The 26,546-nt window shown below is 40.7% G+C and overlaps 2 protein-coding genes across 3 annotated transcripts in view; both read right to left on the bottom strand.

Annotated features, from left to right (window-relative positions):
- Positions 1 to 18,728, bottom strand: part of LOC140355922 (NLR family CARD domain-containing protein 3-like) — a 28,383-nt gene extending 9,655 nt beyond the window's left edge. Inside the window, exons 1-6 of one of the 2 annotated variants that reach the window (XM_072440573.1) lie at positions 18,487 to 18,728; positions 16,842 to 17,078; positions 9,229 to 9,268; positions 8,940 to 9,132; positions 7,014 to 8,784; positions 4,378 to 4,545 (exon numbers count right to left, since the gene is read on the bottom strand). In XM_072440573.1, coding sequence (XP_072296674.1) covers positions 4,378 to 4,545; positions 7,014 to 8,784; positions 8,940 to 9,132; positions 9,229 to 9,268; positions 16,842 to 17,078; positions 18,487 to 18,728 — 2,651 coding nt within the window. The remainder of the gene's footprint in view (positions 1 to 4,377; positions 4,546 to 7,013; positions 8,785 to 8,939; positions 9,133 to 9,228; positions 9,269 to 16,841; positions 17,079 to 18,486) is intronic. The other variant, XM_072440572.1, reaches the window with a different exon arrangement.
- Positions 1 to 26,546, bottom strand: part of LOC140355682 (uncharacterized) — a 201,693-nt gene that overhangs the window by 38,912 nt on the left and 136,235 nt on the right. The window lies entirely within an intron of this gene.

The following is a 26,546-nucleotide window of genomic DNA, read 5'->3' on the forward strand; positions in this document are numbered from 1 at the left end:
AGTGGCTGATATCACGAAATCAAACCAATGGATAGATAGAGCCGGTCTGAAGGACAGAGGCCCTGATCTACCACACCAGACAAGACCCAAGGTGTAGGCTGTGCAAAGGGGCCCCTGAGACATTCCCGCACATAACTGCAGCGTGCAAGATGCAGGGACAGCATGCATGGAGCACCATCCCCAGGAGGCTGGCATAGTGAACAGAAACATCTGTGCAGAGTACAGGCAGGAGACCCCAAGGACAAAGTGGGAAACACCTCCAAAAGGTGGTGGAGAACGACCGAGCCAAGGTCCTCTGGGACTTCCAGATACAGACGGACAGAATGGTAATGGAACCAACCGGACATAGAGGTGGTCTCAAGGTGCAGAGGAAAGCCGTGGTGGTGGACATTGCAGTGCATCATGGGATGGTAACATCCGGAAAAAGGAGAAACTAGAGAAATACCAAGGCCTCAGAGAGGAGTTGGAGAAGGCCTGGAGCGTAAAGGTATTGGTGGTTGCCGTAGTGATCGGAGCACTTGGGGCAGTGGAGGAATGGCTTGTGCAGATCCCAGGAAAAACATCAGACATCTCGGTCCAGGAAAGTGCAGTGCAGTAACAGCAAAGATACTGCGCAGAACCCTCAAGCTCCCAGGCCTCACCATTATCACCATAGGAACAGAAAACCACAGGCATCGAACCCAAAACCTGATCAAGAAAAGATTGTAAAAGAGAGTGAAGTCTAATCCTAATGAAGGGCCCCCAAGAAAACTCCACAGGCACTTCTGACACCAATCGTCAGTAATAATTGAATATATAACATCCACAACCCCCTGCTGCCCTCTACAAGTATTTTACAATCCCCCACATTTGGCCCATTGATGAGTAGATGTATTTAGTCACAGAGTTTATGTACAAAAGCAGACAACATGGAGCATAAAGTCTGATGTTAAAAACAAATAAATCATGTCATCAGTCCCTTCCAATTAACAGAAATGTATCACCATGTGACCACAACCTGAAGTCACACGCCCCACGCTGGTGGCTCCATCTCTCACACTCTTCAGTTCTCTGCGTTTTGTATCTTCCTTAGGAGCACCTCTGATTCTCCCGGTGTTCTGAGGAGCACCTTTGCTCCTGGTGTTCTGAGGAGCACCTCTGCTTCTCCTGGTGTTCTGAGGAGCACCTCTGCTTCTCCCTGTGTTCTGAGGAGCACCTCTGTTTCTCCTGGTGTTCTGAGGAGCACCTCTGCTTCTCCCGGTGTTCTGAGGAGCACCTCTGCTTCTCCTGGTGTTCTGAGGAGCACCTCGCTTCTCCCGGTGTTCTGAGGAGCACCTCTGTTTCTCCTGGTGTTCTGAGGAGCACCTCTGCTTCTCCTGGTGTTCTGAGCATGTGTTTTTTACCTTCAAAAGTCACAGAAGAGTCGAAGGGGAAAGAGAACCCATATACCCTTATTTTGCTCCTCCTGAGCTCCTCACAGATGTGGTAAAACCTTTACTGTTGTTGATGAACCTCGTATGGAACAAAGAATATGTGCTTGCCTTCTACAGGTCTCCTTAAACCCTGGAGGTCTCCTTAAACCCTGGAGGTCTCCTTAAACCCTGGAGGTCTCCTTTAACCCTGGAAGTCTCCTTTAACCCTGGAGGTCTCCTTAAACCCTGAAAGTCTCCTTTAACCCTGGAGGTCTCCTTTAACCCTGGAGGTCTCCTTTAAACCTGGAGGTCTCCTTTAAACCTGGAGGTCTCCTTTAAACCTGGAGGTTTCCTTTAACCCTGGAGGTCTCCTTAAACCCTGTAGGTCTCCTTAAACCCTGTAGGTCTCCTTAAACCCTGGAGGTCTCCTTAAACCCTGGAAGTCTCCTTTAACCCTGTAGGTCTCCTTTAACCCTGGAGGTCTCCTTTAAACCTGGAGGTCTCCTTTAATCCTGGAGGTCTCCTTTAACCCTGGAGGTCTCCTTTGACCCTGGAGGTCTCCTTTGACCCTGGAGGTCTCCTTTAACCCTGGAGGTCTCCTTTAACCCTGGAGGTCTCCTTTAACCCTGCAGGTCTCCTTTAGCCCTGCAGGTCTCCTTTAACCCTGGAGGTCTCCTTCAACCCTGGAGGTCTCCTTTAACCCTGGAGGTCTCCTTTAACCCTGGAGGTCTCCTTTAACCCTTGCAGCCTTCAGGACACGTTCCTTCACACGATCGTTAAGAAACCTCATTATCAGGCCTCGTGGTTCATCAGCTGCTGTTTCGATTATGATGGGAAGGACTTCAACTCCTGAGCCATCAAGGAGGGCAGGAATAATCTTCTCCAAAAAGCTTTCTGTATCATTTCCTTCTTCTCCTTCTTCTACACCCACAAGACTTAGGTTAGAACGTCGTGATCTGAACTCCAAATCCAAGATCTTATTTTTCATATTGTTGTTCTCTGACTCCAGCGTTGTCACCCTGGCCCGCTCCATCTCGGCCCTTAATGTCTGCAGATCGTCCCACTGCTTTCAGTTCAGTGTATACTGCATCAGATACTGCATCAGATACTGCATCAGATACTGCATCAGATACTGCATCAGATACTGCATCAGATACTGCAGCAGATACTGCATCAGATACTGCATCAGATACTGCATCAGATACTGCATCAGATACTGCATCAGATACTGCAGCAGATACTGGTATCTGCAGCAGATACAGATACTGTAGCAGACACGGCCGGGCCCATGGCAGCATCACCTCGGCTCTAAAAGACTCCATCCCGCGTCTTATTTCGAACATATGTGATCGACCACGGTAAAAATAGAGATAAAGCGGCTAACGCGGGCTACAGTAAAAAACAGTAAAAAACACGAAGCTACAGACATTATACTGTCCCAAAACAGCTAGTTTCAAGAGACTACGTGAAGTTGATTATTCAGAAAGTGGTCACTGAAGCAGCATGTTAGCTTAGCTGTTTTTATTTTATCTTTATTTTCCCGTCCATTCCTTATTGAGAAATGAGAGGTTCTGTCTATAGGAGACTTTGTTTATAAGAGTTTTTTCTATTAAGAGTGTTTTTTAAACTTCCTCTGTATCTTCCTGCGTTGCAACAATTTCTCCATGTGTGGACAATAAAGGAATATATTATCAAACGTTACATGTCTTAATCTAATTCCTTCTCTCTCTCCCTCTGTCTTCTACAGATACACTTTCCCTCAAACCCTCTGCAGGCGGGCAGCACAGAGCGGCGAACAATGTTTGGTGTCCCACTGCCATCCTCAAACCTCAGCCCATCGAGAACACTGTACCTTATATTTCATGTACATATCATGCCAAGTGTTCAATGTTTTGTTGTTTGTGTTGCACTGAATCACCTGTGAATTATGTTTATCGACAAATGGCAATAAACACTATTCTCATTCTGATTCTGAATCTTTGATTCTATCCAAGTATTTCCATTTTAATATAGTTACTTCTAATTCTGATTCAAGTCCAGTTACCATCAATAACAACACTCCTCTTGAGTCTTGAGTGACAGCTGTAGGGGGAGGGGCTGTCAGTGTGACAGGGGGAGGGCTTATCTCAATGAGATGCAAATGAGCCCCGCCCCCTGTGACTCTGGGCTCACTCCGGTGAGAAACTTTAGAGGCCGTTTTCTCAGTGAATGGTTTTGAGAGTTGTATACATTCAAATGACCACAACTTACTCAAATATTATCAGATCTAGATGTAACTGCTTTATCCACGGTCAGACACATATTGAGCATTAACAGATGGGTCATATTATCTCCCTCTTCTGATACAAAGAAGTTGTGGCTGTGGTTCTCTGCATCGGGTTTGCTCGGCATCTTAGCCTCGTTTGCTTTGTTTGTTTTGGTTCCGTAGTGTTACAGACTTGTTTCTTCCTTCTTTGGGATAAAGTGGGTCAAACGATGATTTAAAGCCACGTTTTGCAGCAGAAGTGAGGCTGCGTCAGCTCAAAGCGCCGCCATAACCCAGAAGAAACGACACATTTCATCACATACATAGTGTATTTAAATAATGAGTGAAACATTTGTTTATTTAGTACATTATTTAGATAATTATTTAAAACATATTTATTTAATAAAGTATTTACATTTATGAATTAGTGATGGAAATCTCAGATCTCGATACGATATTATGTCCGATATGAAATGAGCCTTGATACACTTGATCCGATTCATTTAAGAAGCATTTCAACATCAGATTCAATTGTCTGTGTATTTCTCTTTCAATTATTTATTCACTCGTAATTCATTATTTAATTGTGTATTTATTTAATACATTTTGGCACAAGTTACATATATTTAAAAACCTACTTCCTCCTTTTGAGGGATAATGACTCTTTAAGTCTCCATTCAAACAAGTTTCTCTGTATCAGTTGGACAGGTGAGTCTAATCTAAGGCTGTTTCAACACTCACCTGAGAGTCTCCAGTCTGCAGGGGGCGCTCTTCAGTCCAGAACACAGCAGCTCCACTCCTGAGTCCTGGAGGTCGTTGTGACTCAGATCCAGGAGTGTGAGACTGGAGGAGCTGAGGACTGAGGCCAGAGGACCCCAACTGTGAGGGGACAGTCCACAGCCAATCAGTCTGAGGACAGAGAGGGACATTAGAGACTAGAACCATGACACAAGAGTTTAAATACAGTCTGAGGACAGAGAGGGACATTAGAGACTAGAACCATGACACAAGAGTTTAAATACAGTCTGAGGACAGAGAGGGACATTAGAGACTAGAACCATGACACAAGAGTTTAAAGTGCAGATGAATTTCATGTTTTTCTAATTCTGACTCAGTTGGTCCCTGTAGTTAAATTGATCATATGTTGAGTCTTTAACATATAAATATATATATGTAACATATATAGAGAGAGCAGGAGACATGAGTCTGGAGCGTTTCCTTGACAACAGAAATAGAAATGGAGCTGGAGGACGTCCTTGGCGTTCTGAACGTGATACAGAGAATCTCGATGTAGTGTTTGGATAGAACATGATACAACTGTTTATGTTTTTGTGCAGCATTTTAACTGTTCAGACAAATCTGGAGCCAAAACAAAAAGAGTTTCACAAATAAAGTCATGCTCAACATAATCAAATGTTTTGTAAAAGTCCAGAAAAAGAATGAGTCTTTGTCAATATATTCAGAGTGATGGATTCAATCAAAATCAGTCTCACATTTGAGCCTTTTGGCCATGAATCCAGTTTATGTTTCATTTATTATTTCATTTAAACTGTTTTCATTCAAGTATTTGAGATAGAATTTTGTCATCAATATTTCACAATGTTTTTGTCTCCAGTTTCCAACATAAAGAGATCTTTGCCTGGTTTGGGAATAAGACAGATTGTTCTCTGCTTCAGACTTGTTCACATTTCTTCTCTCTCAAAACTAATGTGAAAAAGCTCCAAAAGTCTCTTTTCAACTCGGATCCAAAAGTGCAGATAAAATTCCACTGTGAGACGTCACATCCAGGGGATTTAGCCTTTTTCACTGATTGAACTGCTTCAGACATTTCTAGTTTTGTTCTTGAGCTTTCACAGTCTGAACTTTTCAGAACTTGATGTCGTCTTATTCCTGACACAATTGATGAACTCTTCACTTTTAGATGCCTCATTATTTCATTTATATATGTTTTTTATTAAATGTATACACATGGTTAGAAATGTCTTTTGGGCTTGAGATGTTCATTTATTTTGAAGCAGGTCATATTATTTCTTTTTTCATGTTGTTTTTTCTGTCTTCAAGTCATTTGGTCCTTGATCAGACAAAGGCCTTTTGTCATTTCACTAAACATTTGATTTATTTCTTCTTGTAGCTGTGTAATTCTAATATCTTCCTCCTCTGTTGTGTTCTCTTTTGATAGAAGTGGATTTTATTCATCCATCACCTTAATTTCTTTGTGTGATTTCAGATTTACTTGTCGTTTTTCTCGTCTGATCCTTAAAAAACTCAATTTTCTGCTCATGATCAATCATTTCACCATTAAATACATCATTAATCAGTGAAGTTACCATATCACAAAGATCTGGTCCTGCAGTAAAGTGTTATTAAACTTCTAATATCCACACATTTGAACACTTTTAATTGAATAGTTATTAACTTGTGATATGTTAATGGAGCATAACTGTGACCTATTTCTGAAATGAACTGGAGAGAAACAGAAGAAGTAAACCATAAATCAGTCCTGGATTGGCCGGATCTACTTGCATTATACAAGTTTATTCCTTCATAAGTGGGTTGAAGAACCAGGAAGTAGAGCTGAGTTCTAAAACTTAATCCCTCTGTGATGTCATCAATAAGAGACTTTCCCTCCAAAATGCAGGGACAATTTACAAGTAACTGGCTGCGTCTGAAAGTCTGTAAAACTCAGATAAAATGTATTTGTGTCATAAATATTGGTCAAATGTGTCTGACTCACACATAATGATGGACTAATAATCACCACACAAGTCATGGATCTCACATTAAACAACAAACTAACTGGATTATTCATCTTTTTGCCTGTGAAGGAGCTCTTTTTCCAGCTCAAGCTAAGGTAAGCGGACCACAATGCATTGCGAGAGTGTGGAAAAACCACACTCTCGCAATGCATTGTGGTCTATATTGACCACTCTAGTGACCAGCGCTGGACACTACTTTTCAAATAGCTTTACCTTTCACTTAAATGGCGTGATCCTTAAATAGCGCCCTCTGTAGGAAAAGTGTGGACCTTCAGAGTCACTGACACATTTTTCTGACAGTTTAAACAATCATTTAACAAATTGAAGGTGTTATCAGGAATTATTATTTGTCTAATCATAACTATTGTGTCATTCATATGTATTTTGGCTCTTGTTAACATTATGGTTGCTAGGCAACAGTTGTGGAATTATCTCTACATACGTCACATCTGTTGCTCATGTCCAACCAGGAAGTAACATTATAAAACCATCAAAATGGTCAAATTGGAGAAAAACAGACTAAATGTTGAGTCAAATCTTAAACGTAATCATGTTCACTATGTTTTAGTGAAAAGTATAATCTGACCTGTCATATGCACTTTAAATACAGTCTGGACTCACAGGACTTTGGTGGAGGCTTTGATCACCGGCAGCAGACCCAGGAGAGCTGTCTCTGAGGCCCGGTATTTCCTCAGGTCAAACTCCTCCAGGTCTGAGTCTGAGGACAATAAGAGGAAGGACAGAGCAGACCACAGAGCAGGAGAACTTAATGAGGAGAAATTTCCTCCTCTCATGTATCTTTGTGTCTCCTTCATCAGACTGAGGTCGTTCAGCTCGTTCAGACAGTGGAGCAGGTTCAGACTTCTCTCTGCAGACAGACCCTTTTCATTCAGCTTCTCTTTGATGTACTTTACTGTCTCCTGATTGGTCCCTGAGCTACTTCCTGTCTGTGTTAGCAGACCCTGCAGCAGGCTCTGATTGGTCGACAGAGACAGCCCCAGAAGGAAGCGCAGGAACAGGTCCAGGTGTCCGTTTGGACTCTGTATGGCCTGGTCCACAGCAGAGCAGTAGAAGTCTCCCTCAGACTCAGGACTCTCAGAGGAGTGTGGTGGTGACAGCAGGTTCTCTCCAGAGCTGAAGAAGGTCTGATGGACGTGAAGAGCAGCCAGAAACTCCTGCACACTCAGATGGATGAAGCAGTAGACCTTGTCCTGGTACAGGCCTGGCTCCTCTCTAAAGACCTGTGTGAACACTCCGGAGTACACTGAGGCCGCTGCAGCGTCCAGCCCACACTCGCTCAGGTCAAACTCGTAGAAGATCAAGTTTCCTTTCTGCAGCTGTTCAAAGGCCAGTTTTCCCAGAGACCGCACCATCTCCCTGGTCTCTGGAGTCCAGTGAAGGCCTGCCCCTGATCCCTGGTGATACTTGATGTTCTGGACTTTGGCCTGCACCACCAGGAAGTGGACGTACATCTGTGTGAGAGTCCGGGGCAGCTCTGGTCCCTCTGTTTGTTCCAGAAGCTTCTGTATAACTGTGGAGAGGATCCAGCAGAAGACCGGGATGTGGCACATGATGTGGAGGCTGCGGATGCTCTTGATGTGGGAGATGACGGCAGTGGCCTCGTCTCTGAACCTCTTCCTGAAGTACTCTTCCTTCTGCGGGTCAGCGAACCCTCGCACCTCTGTCACCATGGAGACACACTCAGCAGGGATCTGATTGGCCGCCGCGGGGCGCGTGGTTATCCAGAGGCGAGCGGAGGGAAGCAGGCTCCCCCTGATGAGGTTCACCAGCAGCACGTCCACTGAGACGGACTCTGTGGGGTCGCTCAGGACCCGGGTTCGGCTGAAGTCCAGAGGAAGTCTGCACTCGTCCAGACCGTCAAAGATGAAGAGCACCTGGAGCTGTTGGAAGCTGCAGAGATCTTTGGATGGACTGAAGAAGTGGTGCAGCAGCTCCACCAGGCTGAACTGTGTGTCTCTGAGCACATTGAGCTCTCTGAAAGTGAACGGGAACAGCAGCTGGAGCTCCTGGTGGGCCCTGCCTTCAGCCCAGTCCAGACTGAACTTCTGAGTCAGCACTGTTTTCCCCACGCCGGCCACGCCCTTCGTCAGCACCGCTCTGATTGGCTCTGGTGAATGTGGGCGGGCTTTAAAGATGTCTTCACATGTGATGGTGGTCTCTGGAGCGGCCGCTCTCCTGGACGCACTCTCCATGTGTCTGACCTCATGTTCCTGGTTGACCTCTGAGGCCCCGCCCTCTGTGATGTAGAGCTCTGTATAGATCTGGGTCAGGGGGGCGGAGTCTCCTGCTTTAGCCACGCCCTCAAACACACAGTTGAACTTCTGCTGCAGATGAGACTTCAGTTTATCTCCACAAACTCCAACAGTGTTTCCTGAATAAAGACACAAACAACTGTCAACTCAAGCTCCTTCTGATTTGTGAAAACTTCTTCTTCACTAAAATGTCAAATGATCTACTTTTAATTGTAAAGTTAAACAGATCAGAGCCTGGAGCTGTTCCTCAGATGGACAGTAACAGAGTTCTTACTGTCCTGCAGGAGCTGGGCCAGCTGCTCCTGGTCCATCCTCCTCAGGAAGTCCAGGGTGATGTTCAGAACCGCCTCTCTGCTGCTCGGCTCCTCCCCCTCACTCTCAGAGCATTCTGGGTAATCTGAGGCCAGGAGCCTGTGGAGCCTCTGCAGCTGCTCTTTGACAAAAGTCAGGACGTCCTCCTCCAGACGCTGGAACAGAACAATAAGAGAAGAGTTTGAGTCAAAGAGAGAACCTGAGGAGCGCCCCAGAGAACCCCACACATGCTGCGGCCGTGGGATACTCACCCTGAAGATGGCGTCCAGCTGCTCCTTTGGGACTGGCTCCCTGTCAAACCATAAAATCATCATTATTTCTTTGTTTCAGACTCATGGCCCATAAAAGAACACAATAAGACAGGAGACAAGAATAAAAGTGTCCTAAAAGACAGCTCAGTGTTTGATAAAGAGCAGTGATACTGAACAGCACTAAACCTGGGACTCACCAGCATCGCCACCAGAGAGTTCAGAGAGTCATTTAGGCCACACATGAATTTATACATCAGGTTTGTCATGAGAGTGTGAAAAGTGTTGACAAGAGCCTGACAGAACAGGAGCCTGGCACTACTGGCCCTGGGCTTTTTCACCAGCATTCTGAGTCAAGTCAAGTTTATTTGTAGAGCACCTTTCATGCACACAGACAACTCAAAGTGTTTCACACAGAAAACAAGCACAAACATTTAGGAAAGAGAGAAACGTTCACATCATTTACACTTATCCAGTCAATACAACAGAGAAACATGACAGTTACAACACTTTAAGTCGATAAAAGTATGAATCCATAATCATAAGTTATTCATAAATAATATTAAAAAGACAAGTCTTTAATTTAGATTTGAAAATATCAGGCTTTATTTTAAGTCACAGATTTTCCTGAAGAGAGTTCAACATTTATGATTGATAGAAACAAAGTGAAGCTTCAACATGTTTGGTTCAAACTCTAGGTCCACTAAGAGACTAGTAGCAGCTGAAATTATAGTAAAAATACATTCATTTTCAGCAGTTCTGAATTGTTTTCATTAAAAACTGTTGATGACCCAAGGTAACGCCCTCAAGGCTGGAGGGACTCTCATATTTGTATTTAGGGTGCTGTACAATATGTATTCTCTTGACTCATATGTGTTTGGTGTGTTTCATGCACATGTGCTTCTGGCTGTGCCTCTTCATTAACAAAAAGGGAAGTTCAATCATTGACATGATTTGTTTTAGGTGCAAATGTTTTCTTTTAGTCAATAGTATCCTCCATTTTGGAGACGGCTTTGCAACAATATTAGTAGTAAGTTGGTCAAACTTGATTTTTTTTAATTTATTTTTTATTTATTGTGGTTTGGTCAAAAACAAAAGGTGCTCAACATTCAAGCACAAAACTAAATTCGAGATACATTAATGTTTTTGGACCAGGTGAAGGCAGAAGCCAAGGCTTATTGTGCCGACCCTTCTCTCAAACTCTCAACATTGGTGGACATTTTATAGTTCACAAGCCACAGTTCATCAACACAAACAACACTACATAATACTGGACAGTCTGCTCACAGTTTCCTCCACAAGCATTCAAGGTTTTATAACAAAGCTGCAGTTTCATTCTGCTAAAATGTTTGTCTATGATTGTTTCCTTAAAGATCCTTTTAAACAGAAATAAAGAAGTGGCATTTTTTAATTCATCGCAACAATTGTTCCATAATTTAACTGCTTTACTAGACAAACAATGTTCCCTCAGCCTTCCTTTTTTCAGTAGATTTTGTATATGTGTTTTCCATGAAATTTTGCAATCTATGATCACTCCAAGAAACTTAATATAATTGACTCTATCGCCTTTGCAGTGGCAGCTCCAAAACTGTGGAACAAAGTGCCACTCCCCATAAGAAAAGCTCCTCACTGCCTCTTTTTAAATCGCTTCTAAAAAACATCTGTTTTCTCTGGCTCCTAACTCCATGTAGTGTGTTGTATGTTTTATATGTGTTGTATGTTTTATATGTGTTGTATGTTTTATATGTGTTGTATGTTTTATATGTGTTGTATGTTTTATATGTGTTGTATGTTTTATATGTGTTGTATGTTTTATATGTGTTGTATGTTTTATGTGTATTGTATGTTTTATATGTGTTGTATGTTTTATATGTGTTGTATGTTTTATATGTGTTGTATGTTTTGTGTTGTATGTTTTATATGTGTTGTATGTTTTATATGTGTTGTATGTTTTATGTGTGTTGTATGTTTTATGTGTGTTGTATGTTTTATATGTGTTGGGAGGGCAGCACCTTTTTATTTATTTTATTTTGTTTATTTTTATTCCATTGATTTTAGTGTGTTTGTTTGATTTAATTTTCTATTTGATTTTGTTTTTATATCTTATTTTATTACTTTTATCCTATTTATGCCTCTGTAGTCTTTTACCTGCTGTGAAGCACTTTAGAACCTCTGGTTGTGTAAATCGTGCTATAGAAATAAAGTGGATTGGATTGGACTCTTTCAATTTCTAAAACTATTTATTTTAATTTTGATATCATTATCTACATGTTTGTTACTGAATACCATAAATTTTGTTTTATTTAAGTTGAGTGATAATTTATTTAATGCAAAGCAGTTGTTTAGTTTATGCAGTTCTCTCTCCATCACCTTCACCAACTCACTAAGATTTTGACCCGAGCAGTAAACTGTGGTAACATCAGATACTTTTTGGATATCATTAATATATAATAAAAATAATTTTAGGCCCAAAACAGAGCCTTGTGGCTCACAACAACTAATTCGCTGACAACTAGACTCTGCTCCCTTCAGATGAACATATTGGAATCGATCCGGTAAGTAATTATTTAACCAAGAATTTGCTTTTCCCCTAAAGCCATATTTTTCCAATTTTTTAAATAAAATTGTGTGGTCAATTGTATCAAATGCTTTCTGTAAATCCAAAAATAAACCTTTGGTATGGAGTTTTTGATCTAATGATTGGGAAATATTTTCAACAAGATTAACAACTGCCATCGTTGTGGACCTGTGTGCTCTAAAACCAAACTGATGCTCATTTAATATATTGTTAACTTCAACATAGTTATCTCATCTTTTAACAAACAATTTCACAATTTTCAATATTTCATTTTCATTTGTTGGGTTTAGAAAAAATGAATTTACACCCTCATACGTGACCCCTATATATATATATATATATATATATATATATATATATATATATATATATATATATATATATATATTATTCATACGTGACCCCAATCTCCATGTCATTGTTTTGAGGGGCACAATTTTTGTTGCCAATTTATAGCCAATGTTTACAAAGTAATCATGAACAATTCCCTTAATATGACTTATTTTGTCATTGTCTTTGTTCAAATAATTAGGATAATTATTATTATTATTATTATTATTATGTCTCTTATGTATTAAATCATTCATCATTTTCCATGTTCCCTGGATATTTTGTCTATGTTGCATTAATAATTTTGTATAATATTCTTTCTTAAAATTTCTGATTATATTAACTCATTTATTCTTGTATGCTTTATATTTATTTTCAGAAACTTGCGTTCTGGATTTTAGGAATTTCCTATAGTTGATTTTTCTTTCTGCCTTAATTATTCCTTTAGTGAACCAGGGTTTCAGCATCTGTTTTTTACAAATTATTGTCTTAAGTGGACAACAATTATTATAAATATCAAGTAATTTTGCTAAAAAGAGTTCATATGCTTCATTAGGATTTTCATACCTATAAATTTCATCCCAATTTTGTTTATTTCATTCCATTTTCACAGTCTCAATGTCTTCAGGTGTTCTATGTCTCACTGTTCTTATGTCGCTCGTCTCATTACACCGTGTTTTAAATACATTTTGAAGAATTGCAAAAACAGGAAGATGGTCACTAATATCAGTCATTAAAAGACCTCCATCAATTTGACCAGTTTCATTTGTAAATATGTTATCAATGAATGTTGCTGATTCTGTTGTTATTCTAGTTGGTTTTACTATGACTGGAAATAATGTCCTGTTATAAAAAGTATTGATAAAGTCTGTGGTTTTCTTGTGTCCACCTGGTTAAGCAGCTCAACATTCAAATCACCACAGACAATGTAAGACTTATTTCCAATTGAGTGAAACATATTAGATATAAAGTCATTCAAATGATCCAGAGAAGAACCAGGTGTTCTATAAATGCAACAGTTATTTTTGTTTGTTTCTCCATGTGAATCTCAAGCGTGACACACTCTAACATATGATCAACTGTAGTAGACATGCTTTCTATAGCATTACAATGCAGGTTAGAATCTACAGAGAGAGAACTCCACCTCCTCTTGTCTTTTCTATTCACTACAAACAGTTCATGTCCTTCCAGTTCAACAGCTGAGACTTTATCCTCATCGAACCATGTTTCAGAAATAGCAACTACACTAAACTTTGGGAATAAGCTTAAATAATATTTAATAAATGGGAAATTGCTCCAAAGACTTCTACTATTAAAATGTATCACAGAGAAAGCATGTTCCATGTTCACTCTTAAACTGTTCTTCTGTGTAACACTGACAATTTGTCTGACTACAATAAGTATCAGTATCTATTTCCTTTTCAACATCATATTTACCATGTTTTACATTTAAATAATTTATGTTATTGCAGAAATCAGTTGGATCATCGATATCATTAATGGTCTCATCATTTAAGTGTGTATTTTGTTCTACCATGGGTCCAAGTTCTGGCATGTTGTAAGAAAAAAAATAAAAAAAATAAATATATCCATCCTTGTTCCCTTTTGGGGTCGCGGGTGACTGGAGCCTATCCCAGTGACTTCGGGCCTTAGGCGGGGTACACCCTGGACAGTGGCCAACTTGTCGCAGGGCCAACACAGAGACATAGACATTACAGACTCACTCTCACTCTCACATTCATTCACTAGGGCCAATTTAGAGTCACCAATTTTGCCTAACACATGCATGTCTTTGGACGGTGGGAGGAGCCGGAGAACCCGGAGAGAACCCATGGTAACATGGGGAGAACATGCAGACTCCACCCAGAGAGATCATGTGATGTTGGTCTGGTCCGGGAATCGAACCCATGATCTCCTTCTTGGGAGGCAAGAGCGCTAACCTAAATAACAAAAATAATAATGGCAAAATGTCAGGAAAACTCCACTAGTCCAAACACAAGTTGTTCCATAATCCAAACGAAAGGTTCATCTTCATAGAGTTCATAGTCCATTAAATAAGAAAGTATCATCCCTATAATCCAAAACAAACGATCATCTTCGTGAAGCTCATAAGTCATTTCAGTCAAAGAAAAGTCATATTTAAATAGTATTTGCCTCATTTGTACTGGTCCAAGTCTTTGATGTCCCTGTGATCACTCGTGCTTGTTCAGTTCCATTTAGACCAATAAAAACACCAGCATTCCTGGTCCATGTCGCTTGTATTTTCTTTTGTTTCCACAGTATTCGTGCATGTCTTGCAATATCTGCGTTCTTGCTGCTGAGGTGTTCATTAATGTACACCATGCTCCCCTTTAGCTTGTGTGCCTGGCGCAGCAGATCCACTTCGTGCTTTCTGTTCACAAAGCGAACCACAATCGCAGGTTTGGCATCGCTACGCTTTCGGGGAAGCAGGTGGCAGGCCGAAATCTCCATCGGATCCACTTTGATCTCTTTAGTTGAGAGAAATGTAACTACTTGTTGCTCCAGTGTTAGCAACTCCTCCACCGGTGCGTCCGGTCCCACCATGGCACCGCCGCCAGCAGCTGCTCGTGCGTAATTGCGATGTTTTGTTTCTAGCCCATTAATAATCACGTCCTCCATTCGTGTGTATTGTTCAAGGTCATCGATACGTCTTTCCAATCCATTTATGACCCGATCTTTTTCCTCTAGACGTTCCCGTAGCTTTTCAACTTCATCCACCAGTGCCACTAGCTTCACTTGCTGCCGCGTCACGGTGGCAATATCTTTAGACAAGCCGTTTAGCGCTGCCTTGATTTTGTCCAAGTCTTGGACAACTTCCATCAGAGGATCTGATTTCTTTGGTGGCATTATGGTTTTGATGATGTTTCATTAAATGTCGTTAAATGCCCACATATACAACCTGGAACGCCAGTTTCTCCGACGCTCGTCCGTGCGTGACGAGCAATAATACTAATATAATCCAGCTTTGCACACACTTTGTTGGCAGCAGTGTCATTTGTGCGACACATGTATTTCCACAGAAAACACCTTCATGTTGTGCTGCTGGTTGAGTTGTGATAAAAGATGAAAAGGTGTTATTGATTCTGTTCATTTCCAGAGAACTGCTGCGGTGGCTAATGCTCAGCTCATCTTTTCTCATCATCTTCACTCTGACTTAAGTAACACAAGACTGTATCACAGGATTTTGACAATCTACACAGAACGCACACTTTCATCTCTTGTAAAGTGATTTTAGCTCATGATTATATTTGATATCAGATGTCATAAGGTCAAACAGATAAGATAAACCAAAGAAAGGTATAACTTGTGTTAGCAGCAGCTTCATGTTGAACCACGTGGAAGAGGCAGAGGAACCCTGAGTTTGACTGAAAGGGAAATGTTTGAAGTCAACTACATCTGACTATTTTACACAGTATTTGTTTCTAAAATATGAACAAGTTGATCAATAATTGTGTTCTATATTTTCAGGTGTCCAGAAGCTCTCAAATGTTCTGAGGTCAAATCTTGTCTGTTTCTGTTTGACAATGTTGAATGTTTTGTTTGTCAGTCATAGGACAAAACATGAATGCCTTGTTTCATATCATATATATTATTATGATGATATAATGAGTACTTTTCCAGATATCTGCTGCATGGTCAGCTGATCTTAAAGACTTAACTCTTAAAACACAAGACTGCAGAACATATTCAGATGATTTTGAGGAGACAGTTTTCATCCACAGACACAACATGAAATGTGCTTTGAACTCATGTTATATTTGATCCCAGAGCTCATGAGATGGACAATATTGAGTGACTTATAACTTGTGTGTTCTCAGACTGCTTCATGTTAAATCACGTGCAGAGGCAGAAGAACCCTGGAGTTCACTTGAGAGGGAACTGTTTGAAAAGAACTACAGTATTCCAATAGAAGAGTTTGAGGAATGATTGTGCTCCTTGTTTCATGTGTTCAGGGGCTTTTAAGTGTTGGACAAAAGGGGAATTGAAGCTAATTAATTCATTATGAATTTACAGCTTTTCTGTAACTATAGTAACTGAGAGTTTTAGAAGAGAAGTAATACATATGTGAGCTGAAGATGAGTCGTCAGAGGATTATATTAACTGTCTATCTTGTCTTTTAATGAGTGTATTTTAAAATGTTAATGTTTAATCAAATAATCAGTTTCTAAGCTACTGTGCATGAGTGAGTTTTATTTTGAAAAGCACAATAGCCTTTCCCAGTATAAATGCAACAGTAGCGGGTGTAAAAATACAACTCTTAATGTAAGATACTGTCCACATGCATCAGTAAGAAGCAGTTCTCTCATCACTGTAAGTTTACTGCAGATTTACAGCATTCTACATTCTGCTCTTTACCGTATAGAAACACTACTTTTTCTTACAGTGTGAGGGTTCTTTGGTCAAATGCAGCTGAAAAACAATGTGAATCATAAATCCAAATCCATCATCTACAGTGGTCCAGTTGTTTGACTCTGATGTGTTCAGTCCTGGTTCAGAACAGATGATTCTCTGAGACTCTGTACAATCTGTAGAAGACCCTGTGATCCTGTCCCACCTGAACTCATCTGTCTCACACTGAGAGCAGCTCCATTCAAACACAGGATCACTGTTTGCACTGATGAAGGATGAGCAGCAGGTGGCGCTGTCCTGAGAACATGTCCAGAGCTCTGGATGAAGCAGGTCTTACCTCTGGTCTTCAGGAGGAGCTTCTGTAAAGGTCGGAGGATGTTCATTGGAGCGGTCACTTTTCAGAGACAGAGAGCTGGGAGCAGGTCCAGGTCCAGGTCTGGGTCCAGGTCTGGGTCCAGGTCTGGGTCCAGGTCTGGGTCCAGGTCTGGGTCCAGGTCGAGGTCCAGGTCCAGCTCTGGGTCCAGGTCTGGGTTTAGACCCGGGGCCAGGTCCAGGTGGGTCCATGTTGTAGGAGCTGGAATCAGAAGAAGAGTCCATTTGAACAGAACATACAGAGATGTCTCTGATGTTCAGGAGGATTCCAGGACAAAACTACTGACACGACTTATACTAGAGCTCTGGAACGTCTGAGGAGAAGAACGTACACTTTACTTGACATTATTATCATGAGTAGAAACTTATTAGTGACTCATTAATCTTGTGGGTCCATGACATCATAAACAAACCAAAGTTCCACAGGTAAAAATAGTCAAACTCACACATTTGTACAATAGTTCCTCCTGTTCCACTGAGTCACACATGAGAGCTTTACTTCTGGCTCTTCTTTTCTCTTATTTGTCCTTTTCAGGTAAAACAGTGAAATACAGTTTAGCAGCTCAAGGTCGAGCAGCAAATGGTGTAAATGACAGAATAGGAGTGATTGTTTCACAGCTTGTGGATAAAAGCAGTTTTTCAGTCTCTTGGTCTTGAACAGTGTGAATGGTCAGTCTGAAGGAAGAAGGGCAGGACAATAGTCCATGTCCAGGGGGGAGTGGCCCCTGTAGATGTGACTGGACTTTGTTCTAATCTTTGCTTCTTTTTCCCTCATTCTGGATCCACAGCAACATAAACTGAAGACTGTGTGTGTTACTGTGGCAATACTGTGCAGTGCATTTACAGTCAAATGTCCTCACAACAGCAGCAAGTCCAAAGACGAGCTCAGATCCACCAAAAGACAAACTATATCCTCATAGTTTATCCAAGACAAAAGTCACAAAAGTCATTATTCCTCCTGTAAGTCAAACATCAACAAACCAACTTCCTCCAGTATAATTACTACTTCATTACAGCAAATCAGACATTTTCTGGAATATTTGCACTATTAAAATCTCACAAAATTCAACTTTTTAATGGCAGATTAGTGTGTTTGAACTAGAACATATTACATCCTGTTTTCTTCTCTTCATCTACAAGAGGCTCTAATACACTTCACCCAGGCAAGAAAGAAAAGGACAAAAAGTGAATTACAGCAAAGACATTATGTGTGTGTGCGCCAGAACTTTATTAAATATATTTTAAAAAGGGTCGACAGCAAAAATGTGGGAAATAATAAAAATATCAAACATTTATTTCTCTAGATTTCTTTGCTTCATAATTCCATACATCTGGCTTCATATATTTGATGTCTTCAGTTTATCTACAATGTCAATGTAGAAAGTAGTAAACATAAAGAATAAATACATTGAATGAGAAGGCGTGTCCAGACTTTAGACTGGGAGTGTCTTTATGTCTAAGTCTGACCCTCTGGAGCACATGAACATGACAAAGCAGGAAAGAAGATCAACTTGAAGAACGTGTTTGATTGAGGAGGCAGTCGTACAGTAACAGCCCCACTCACTTTGTCTCTGTTTATCAGAGTGAAAAGAACTGTTCAGATGTCTTACCTCTGGTCTTCAGGACCAACTTCTTTAAATAATGGAGGAAGACCCTTAGAGCAGTCACTTTTCAGAGACAGAGAGCTGGGAGCAGGTCCAGGTCTGGGTCCAGGTCTGGGTCCAGGTCTGGGTCCAGGTCTGGGTCCAGGTCTGGGTCCGGGTCCAGGTCTGGGTCCAGGTCTGGGTTTAGACCCGGGGCCAGGTCCAGGTGGGTCCATGTTGTAGGAGCTGGAATCAGAAGAAGAGTCCATTTGAATAGAACATACAGAGATGTCTCCTGTTTAGAAGCTCTGTTCTCCAGATGTGGACTTACTGTGTCTCCCTCTGCTGGTCACATGACCACATTACACTCAACCGCCTGTCACTTTGTACATATATTCTACCTCCTTAATAGTGTATTATAAATGATTAGACTGTGATTAAAGCGGGACTATATAAAGACCTTTAAAGTCTGTAAACAAACACATTCTAAATTCCTGAACGGAGCAAAAGTTTCAGTGGAACATAATGTGATTTCACTGGAGAAACTGGGATTAACCTCAGAATATCACAAAATATGACAAATCCAGGTGTTTGAGTCAAAGTGAAAGCCTCAGAGACGTGTGAGTGACATCAGAGCTGCTTTAAACACATTTAACACTGGATTTTACTGCATTAAATATGTATAAGTTTTACTGGACTAATACTTACAGAAATGTTGAGTCCACAATAGTTGTTCATGTTTTCGTCACTACAGATATTAATTTACCACAGATTATACTTTTTGTGGAGCTCAAACACAATTTTGAGTTTAGTAAATTATATTTTCTCAATCTTTTGTAACAAAGTGACTTTTTTACCTTTGAAAATTCAGAATTGTTGCTTGTCTTTTGATATAAAGACTTTTAGATCAGACGTTGGTTAAATATTGAACATGTTTTATGACTTTTATCACTAGTTTTAGAGCTTAGACTTTAGACTTTAGACTTTATTGTTCCTCAGGGGAAATTCTTTTCCACAAACACAGAAGTCGTTTGACAAAAGCACAAACAGACTAAATGTCTTTAGTTTGACATGTTGAAGGTTCTAATGTGACTTCCTGGTTGGACAGATGTGACATACATTTATTTATCATTTATTTAAACAGAGGAAACTCAAAGAGAGAAACTCTTTTGGTGACGACCCGTCAAGTTAAATACAGACTAAATAAACACAGGATTTACAGATAAAATGACAATAAAACCTTCACTGAAACAATCAAAGACATTAAAGGAACACATAAAAACACAACTACACATACGATATGGGATAAAATCATGCAAAGCAAGAGCACTGGCATTGTGGGTAATCTTTTACCCGTTTGAATTAATTCAAAGGCAAACGATTATTTCATTTAAATAGTCCATTGTTCCATTATTTCATGTGTTAATCATAAGAAATACTCACTGCTTCAGCGTCGTCTCTGAACAGCTTTATTAAACTTTGACCTCAAAGAGTCACGTGACCTGAACCACACCCGTCTCTGTGACAGGTGCAGTGGCAGTGAGCTCCAGCAGAGGGCGCCACACTCTGGCTCAGGTAGAAATATCAGTGATGAAACAAACAGATAATGATTATTCTCCTTAAAACAAACTGTATAATCCCACATCCAGTTTAGAGTTCATTAAAGCCTGTTATCACGGCTTTGTCTGGAATGTTCCGCAGTGTAGTTTATCTCCATGGAGACAAGCCCTCTCTCTCTCTCTCTGCAGGTTAAAGGATGTGAAACTGTTCTAAAATAATACACACATGTCCTTGAGTGAAAGCACGTGGCACATGAGCTCCAGAGTGAGCTGTAATGTGGTGGTGGAGCAGCAGGGGGCGCTCCAGACTCTGAACTGCACTGATACAATGAGAAGGATTTAAAGGTGACGTATAAAGGAGATGTCATTGCTTCACCTTTCTTACAGTGAGCAGACTCGACTCTCCACAGATCTGACCTGTGACTTGGCCTGGTGGCGTCGTCTGCTCGTTTCCATGGAGACGGATCAGGCCCATGGTTGTCAGGGTCCTGGAGCAGAAATGAGCAGAAGAGAACATGTTTTTATTGTATTGTATTTCCACCTGTGGGTCGACTTATGTAGCGCAGCTGGAATCCACTCAGACACAAATGTGTTTCCACGCTCTTTGGACACTTTCAGGGAAACAGACTCATGAAACATTCTGCACAATTACTTTGAACGCATTGGCTCAAATCAATAGTCTTTAAATAATAAAGTTCTGTGTGTTCATTAAATGACAAGAAATCAATTTAGTCAAATCCAGCAATGAATCCTCCAAAACCGAAGCAGCACTTTGGCTAGCTGGCTAATCGGACACGCGCCGACAAGAGTGAAATATTTGAAATAATCGAGCGCCAAAACAAAATAAATGTAAAATAAAGACAAGATGTGGTTTAAAATGTGACTGAGACTGTAAATGCAAAGACTATCCAAGGGAAATATGAATCGACCAATCGAAGTGAAGCAAGGGGGCGGGGCCAAAGACAACATGAAAAACGGACAAATCAGACAGAAATAGATGTGGAAACACAGGGTCCATTCAACATTATCTTTATGAACACTTGGCTAAAGGACTTTTCACAGTGCAAGAGTCGTGTGGTCGTCTGTGTCTTTGACTCATTTGATTTAGTTGATGTTTTATTTCATTCATATATTTCTTTTGTCTGTTTTGTTGTTCCGACTTTATCAGGTCCAGTTGTGTTTGAAATGTACTTGTGCAGAGCTAAATGTTTTATATTGCTCCTGCAGAACTTTGGAAATGATCTCGTTTATAAGATGTGCCACAAATAAAGTTGGATTGTTCTGGATCATCGGCTCTTTTTGAACTTCTCTGCATTTGGCCTGCGACGATTAATGAACTTAGTAAGTAATTAATTAAGTAAATCTTATTTGTACAGCACCTTTCACAGACAGAAGTCACAAAGAGCTTCACAAAAACACAGAATAAAACAATAAAAGACAAAAAACTTACAGTGAGCAACACATATACAACAATAACAGTCAAATCAGTCCCTAAAGCAAATGCAATTAAAAGGCTGGACTAAATAAAAAGGTCTTGAACTGACCTTTAAAAGCAACAGCAGAGCTAACAACTTACAAACTAACTGTGACTCGTCGAGTTTAAAAAATAACAGTAGTTGTATTTTGATGATCGTAATGGTAATCTGGACTAAACAGACTCTAAAACACTCAGGAAAAGACCTGTTAGAACAAAGGAAGTGGTGTTATTAAATCAAAATGTCAAAAAGTCCACATTTAGAATCCTTCAGTTTCCATATTTCAACCTTTATTTGGTGAGAAATCCATTTAAAAGTCTAAATAGTCCAAAGAAACACTCATTCGACTATAATTGGTGGTAAAACACTGTTAGCTGCAGCTCTCCTCTGCTTCCTCTGCTCGACACATCATCGTCATGATTGTAAAGTGGGACAGAAGCACAAAGTGACTCGTCATAAAGCTGCTGTAATAAGCACAGACGTTTGTGCTCCTCCTTCAGCTCTCACACCAGTACTTTTGGTGCTGTTCTGGAGGTTAAACTGGCTCCTCTGTCTGTGGATGTCTGATGGATGTTGGTCTCGTGAATGTGGAGCTCTGACGTGAGAAGACTGAGCAGCGACAGGCGAGATGACACACTGACATTAGAGGGACAGAGTTTCTAGGGCAGAGCAATAAGACGTGCTAAAGCCAATCAGGACAAGAAGGAAGCACGGCTGACACTTTACAAGAAGGAAAAGCATTGGAACACAAAGTCATCACCAGCCCATCACCATTAATCATGAACAAGCAAAGAGTTGATCACATACAGCTCAAATAAAGCAGCTGACGGCGGTGCAGTTTGCCTTCACATTCCTCTGACCTTTGGCTGCCCTGTGCTCGTGCCGCTGAGGTCCGTTCTGATCCAGGTTCAGTCCGGGTCTGTGGACCAGGTTCCCCTCGCTGCCGGCCCGCATCAGCCTCTCTCCGATACGCAGCATGCACGAGCGGTTCCCCTGGAGCTCCTTCTGCAGCAGCACGGAGCCGCTCTTCTGGGCCCGAGGGAGCCCACAGCGGGGCAGCGACGAGGAGAAGGACGGACGAGACATGGAGCTGCAGCTGGACGTCTGAGGTCTGAGGTCTGGACTGAACCAGAGCAGGCAGAGGCTTTACTCTCACTCCTCCTCCTCTCTCTATCACACTCTCTCTGTCTCTCTCTTCTGTCTGAACATGTGCCTCTGTCAAATGTCAGCAACAACAAGGACACTGCATTATCGCCATGAATGTGACTTTAAAAGACACATATTCTGCATTATTTGTATTGTTATTTTATTTTTTTTTTTTTTTTTATTGATTTTGCATTTAAAAGACACCACATAGTGCAAAGCAAGTATAATCATAAGTTACATAAACGTATACATATCTATACACACATATACCGGTACATGTACATGTATATACACATCAGGTGCTGTAACATTGGTACCCACCACTTGACCGAGGAACCTAGCATCCCAAACTGAGGCCCACCCCAACTGGAACCAGTGTCGAGGGCAAACGCACGGGCAAGCCAACACCGGACCCCCCCCAATTAACTTCAGGGTGGCCCCGACCCATGGCCCCGACCCATGCCGGAGCCAGTACTGATCCAAAATGCGGAGCTCACAAGGGCCTTCATCCCGTGTCCAGGAATCCACTCGACCGTCCTAGAGACGGCACGGAAGTTGGGATCAAGCCTCTTACCCCGCGCCAAGCCGAAGCTGGGACTCCAGCACCGCACTATACATATACACATATACACATATACACATATACACATATACACATATACACATATACACATATACACATATACACATATACACATACACACATATACACATATACACATATACACACATACACATACACACATACACACATATACACATACACACATACACACATACACACACACACATACACACATACACACATATACACATACACACATACACACATATACACATATACACATATACACATATACACATACACACATATACACATACACACATACACACATATACACATATACACATACACACATACACACATACACACATACACACATACACACATATACACATATACACATATACACATATACACATACACACATACACACATACACACATACACACATATACACATATACACATATACACATATACACATACACACATACACACATACACACATATACACATATACACATATACACATACACACATACACACATACACACATACACACATACACACATACACACATATACACATACACACATATACACATACACACATACACACATACACACATACACACACACACACACACACATATACACATACACACATATACACATATACACATACACACATACACACATACACACATACACACATATACACATACACACATACACACATATACACATACACACATACACACATATACACATATACACATACACACATACACACATACACACATACACACATACACACATACACATATACACATACACACATATACACATACACACATATACACATATACACATACACACATACACACATACACACATACACACATATACACATACACACATATACACATATACACATACACACATACACACATACACACATACACACATATACACATACACACATACACACATACACACATACACACATACACACATACACACATACACACATACACACATACACACATACACATACACACATATACACATATACACATACACACATACACACATACACACATACACACATATACACATACACACATACACACATACACACCCTAAAAAGAGAGGAGAGGAGAAAGGGGGGAAAAATAAAAATAATAATTAAAAATAATAATAAAAATAATAATAAAAATAATAATAAAAATAATAAAATACAATCATAATCATCATAATAATAAATAATAAATAAATACAAATAATAATAGTAAGTACTGTATTTTACATCTATAAGAGGTTTTGGAGCGGCACCAATTATGTTCTTTACCTTGAGTTCCATATCTACAGTAATATCTGCTCAACATGATCCTTCAATTTATCAAGTTAAAGCACATCTACTTTAATGATTCATAAGTTTATGCCGTAAATTTAGTGATAGTTTTCTTAATCTGAAAAGCCCATGGTAATCACCTTATTCCATTCCTCTCCAAAGACAGAGGCTAGTGGGGACCAGTTTTTAACAAATGGTCCTACAGAGCCTTTCATGACGTGTGAGAGCCTCTCGGGACGTGTGAGAGCCTTTCAGGACGTGTGAGAGCCTCTCGGGACGTGTGAGAGCCTCTCGGGACGTGTGAGAGCCTCTCGGGACGTGTGAGAGCCTCTCGGGACGTGTGAGAGCCTTTCAGGACGTGTGAGAGCCTTTCAGGACGTGTGAGAGCCTCTCGGGACGTGTGAGAGCCTCTCGGGACGTGTGAGAGCCTCTCGGGACGTGTGAGAGCCTCTCGGAACGTGTGAGAGCCTTTCGGGACGTGCGAGAGCCTCTCGGGGCGTGTGAGAGCCTCTGGGGACGTGTGAGAGCCTCTCAGGACGTGTGAGAGCCTCTGGGGACGTGTGAGAGCCTCTCGGGACGTGTGAGAGCCTCTCGGGACGTGTGAGAGCCTCTCGGGGCGTGTGAGAGCCTCTGGGGACGTGTGAGAGCCTCTCGGGACGTGTGAGAGCCTCTCCAGTGGCATTAAGGACATGATCTTCTCCCTCCACATAAAGATCTGGAGGTTCCTCGTCTTGCCATCTTTGTAGGATTGTTAAGCGGCTGCAAATAATAAAATTCTCAAAATATATTGATGTTTCTTCTCGGAATATGTGTCTAGTCCTAAAACAAAACAATAAGGATCTGCTGGGATATTTATGAGTCGGAGGCGTTTAATTTCTGTTCGGACACATTGCCAAAAATGTTGAACTTGGGGACAAAACCATAAGATGAGAGAATGTCCCCAAACTGTCTTCACATGATGGACACGGTGGAGCTGTAGAATCATATTTACTGTGAATAACTGTGTCACATGAAGCATATGGATTATATTGTATTGGGTTTCATAAGATGTCATTTTCTTTGCATTTAATAAAACTTGTTTCCATTTTGACTCGTCCAAATGGTCCAAAGTCATCGGTCCAAAGATTTTTACTTTTGATCAAAATGGGTTTGACAAACATACGTTTATACAAATAGCCTAAGCTTTTCTTTTTTAATTGAGCCTTAAGTCGAATAGTTTCAAGTTCATTATTATAAGGGCCATTTTTATAGAATGGAATTGAAAAGATAAAGCTTCTTATCTGTAAATATCGATAAAAATGTGTCTGTGGGAGATTATATTCTAACTTAAGTTGAGAAAAAGATTGTAGGTTTCACCAGAGAAGAGCTCTTGGATCTTATACCTCCACATTTAAAGCATCTGTGCATGACACTGGAAAATCAGGATTATCATAAATTGGTGCTAAAAATGAATATTGCTCCACTCTTCTGAAGTGTCCGCGCACATTTTGCCAAGTTTTGCGGGTATTTTTCACAACAACATTATCATTTATTCCTTTTATCAAGGAATTATTATTAATAAACGGTACGGCTGAGAGTTCTGTATTTAGTCCCAGCGCTTCAAGATCCAAATATGAAGAGTCAGTATCATTTCTAATCCATTCTAGTATATATTTAATTTGGGCTGCCCAGAAGTAGTATTTTATGTTTGGTAATGCTAATGCTAACCCTAATGCTAACCCTAATGCTAACCCTAATGCTAAGCCTAATGCTAAGCCTAATGCTAAGCCTAATGCTAAGCCTAATGCTAAGCCTAATGCTAACCCTAATGCTAAGCCTAATGCTAAGCCTAATGCTAAGCCTAATGCTAAGCCTAATGCTAAGCCTAATGCTAACCCTAATGCTAAGCCTAATGCTAACCCTAATGCTAACCCTAATGCTAAGCCTAATGCTAACCCTAATGCTAACCCTAATGCTAAGCCTAATGCTAACCCTAATGCTAACCCTAATG

The sequence above is a fragment of the Eucyclogobius newberryi genome, unplaced genomic scaffold (assembly GCF_026437365.1).
Source record: "Eucyclogobius newberryi isolate DKJ021-1_F unplaced genomic scaffold, fEucNew1.0.hap1 SCAF_12, whole genome shotgun sequence".
Taxonomy (NCBI): domain Eukaryota; kingdom Metazoa; phylum Chordata; class Actinopteri; order Gobiiformes; family Gobiidae; genus Eucyclogobius; species Eucyclogobius newberryi.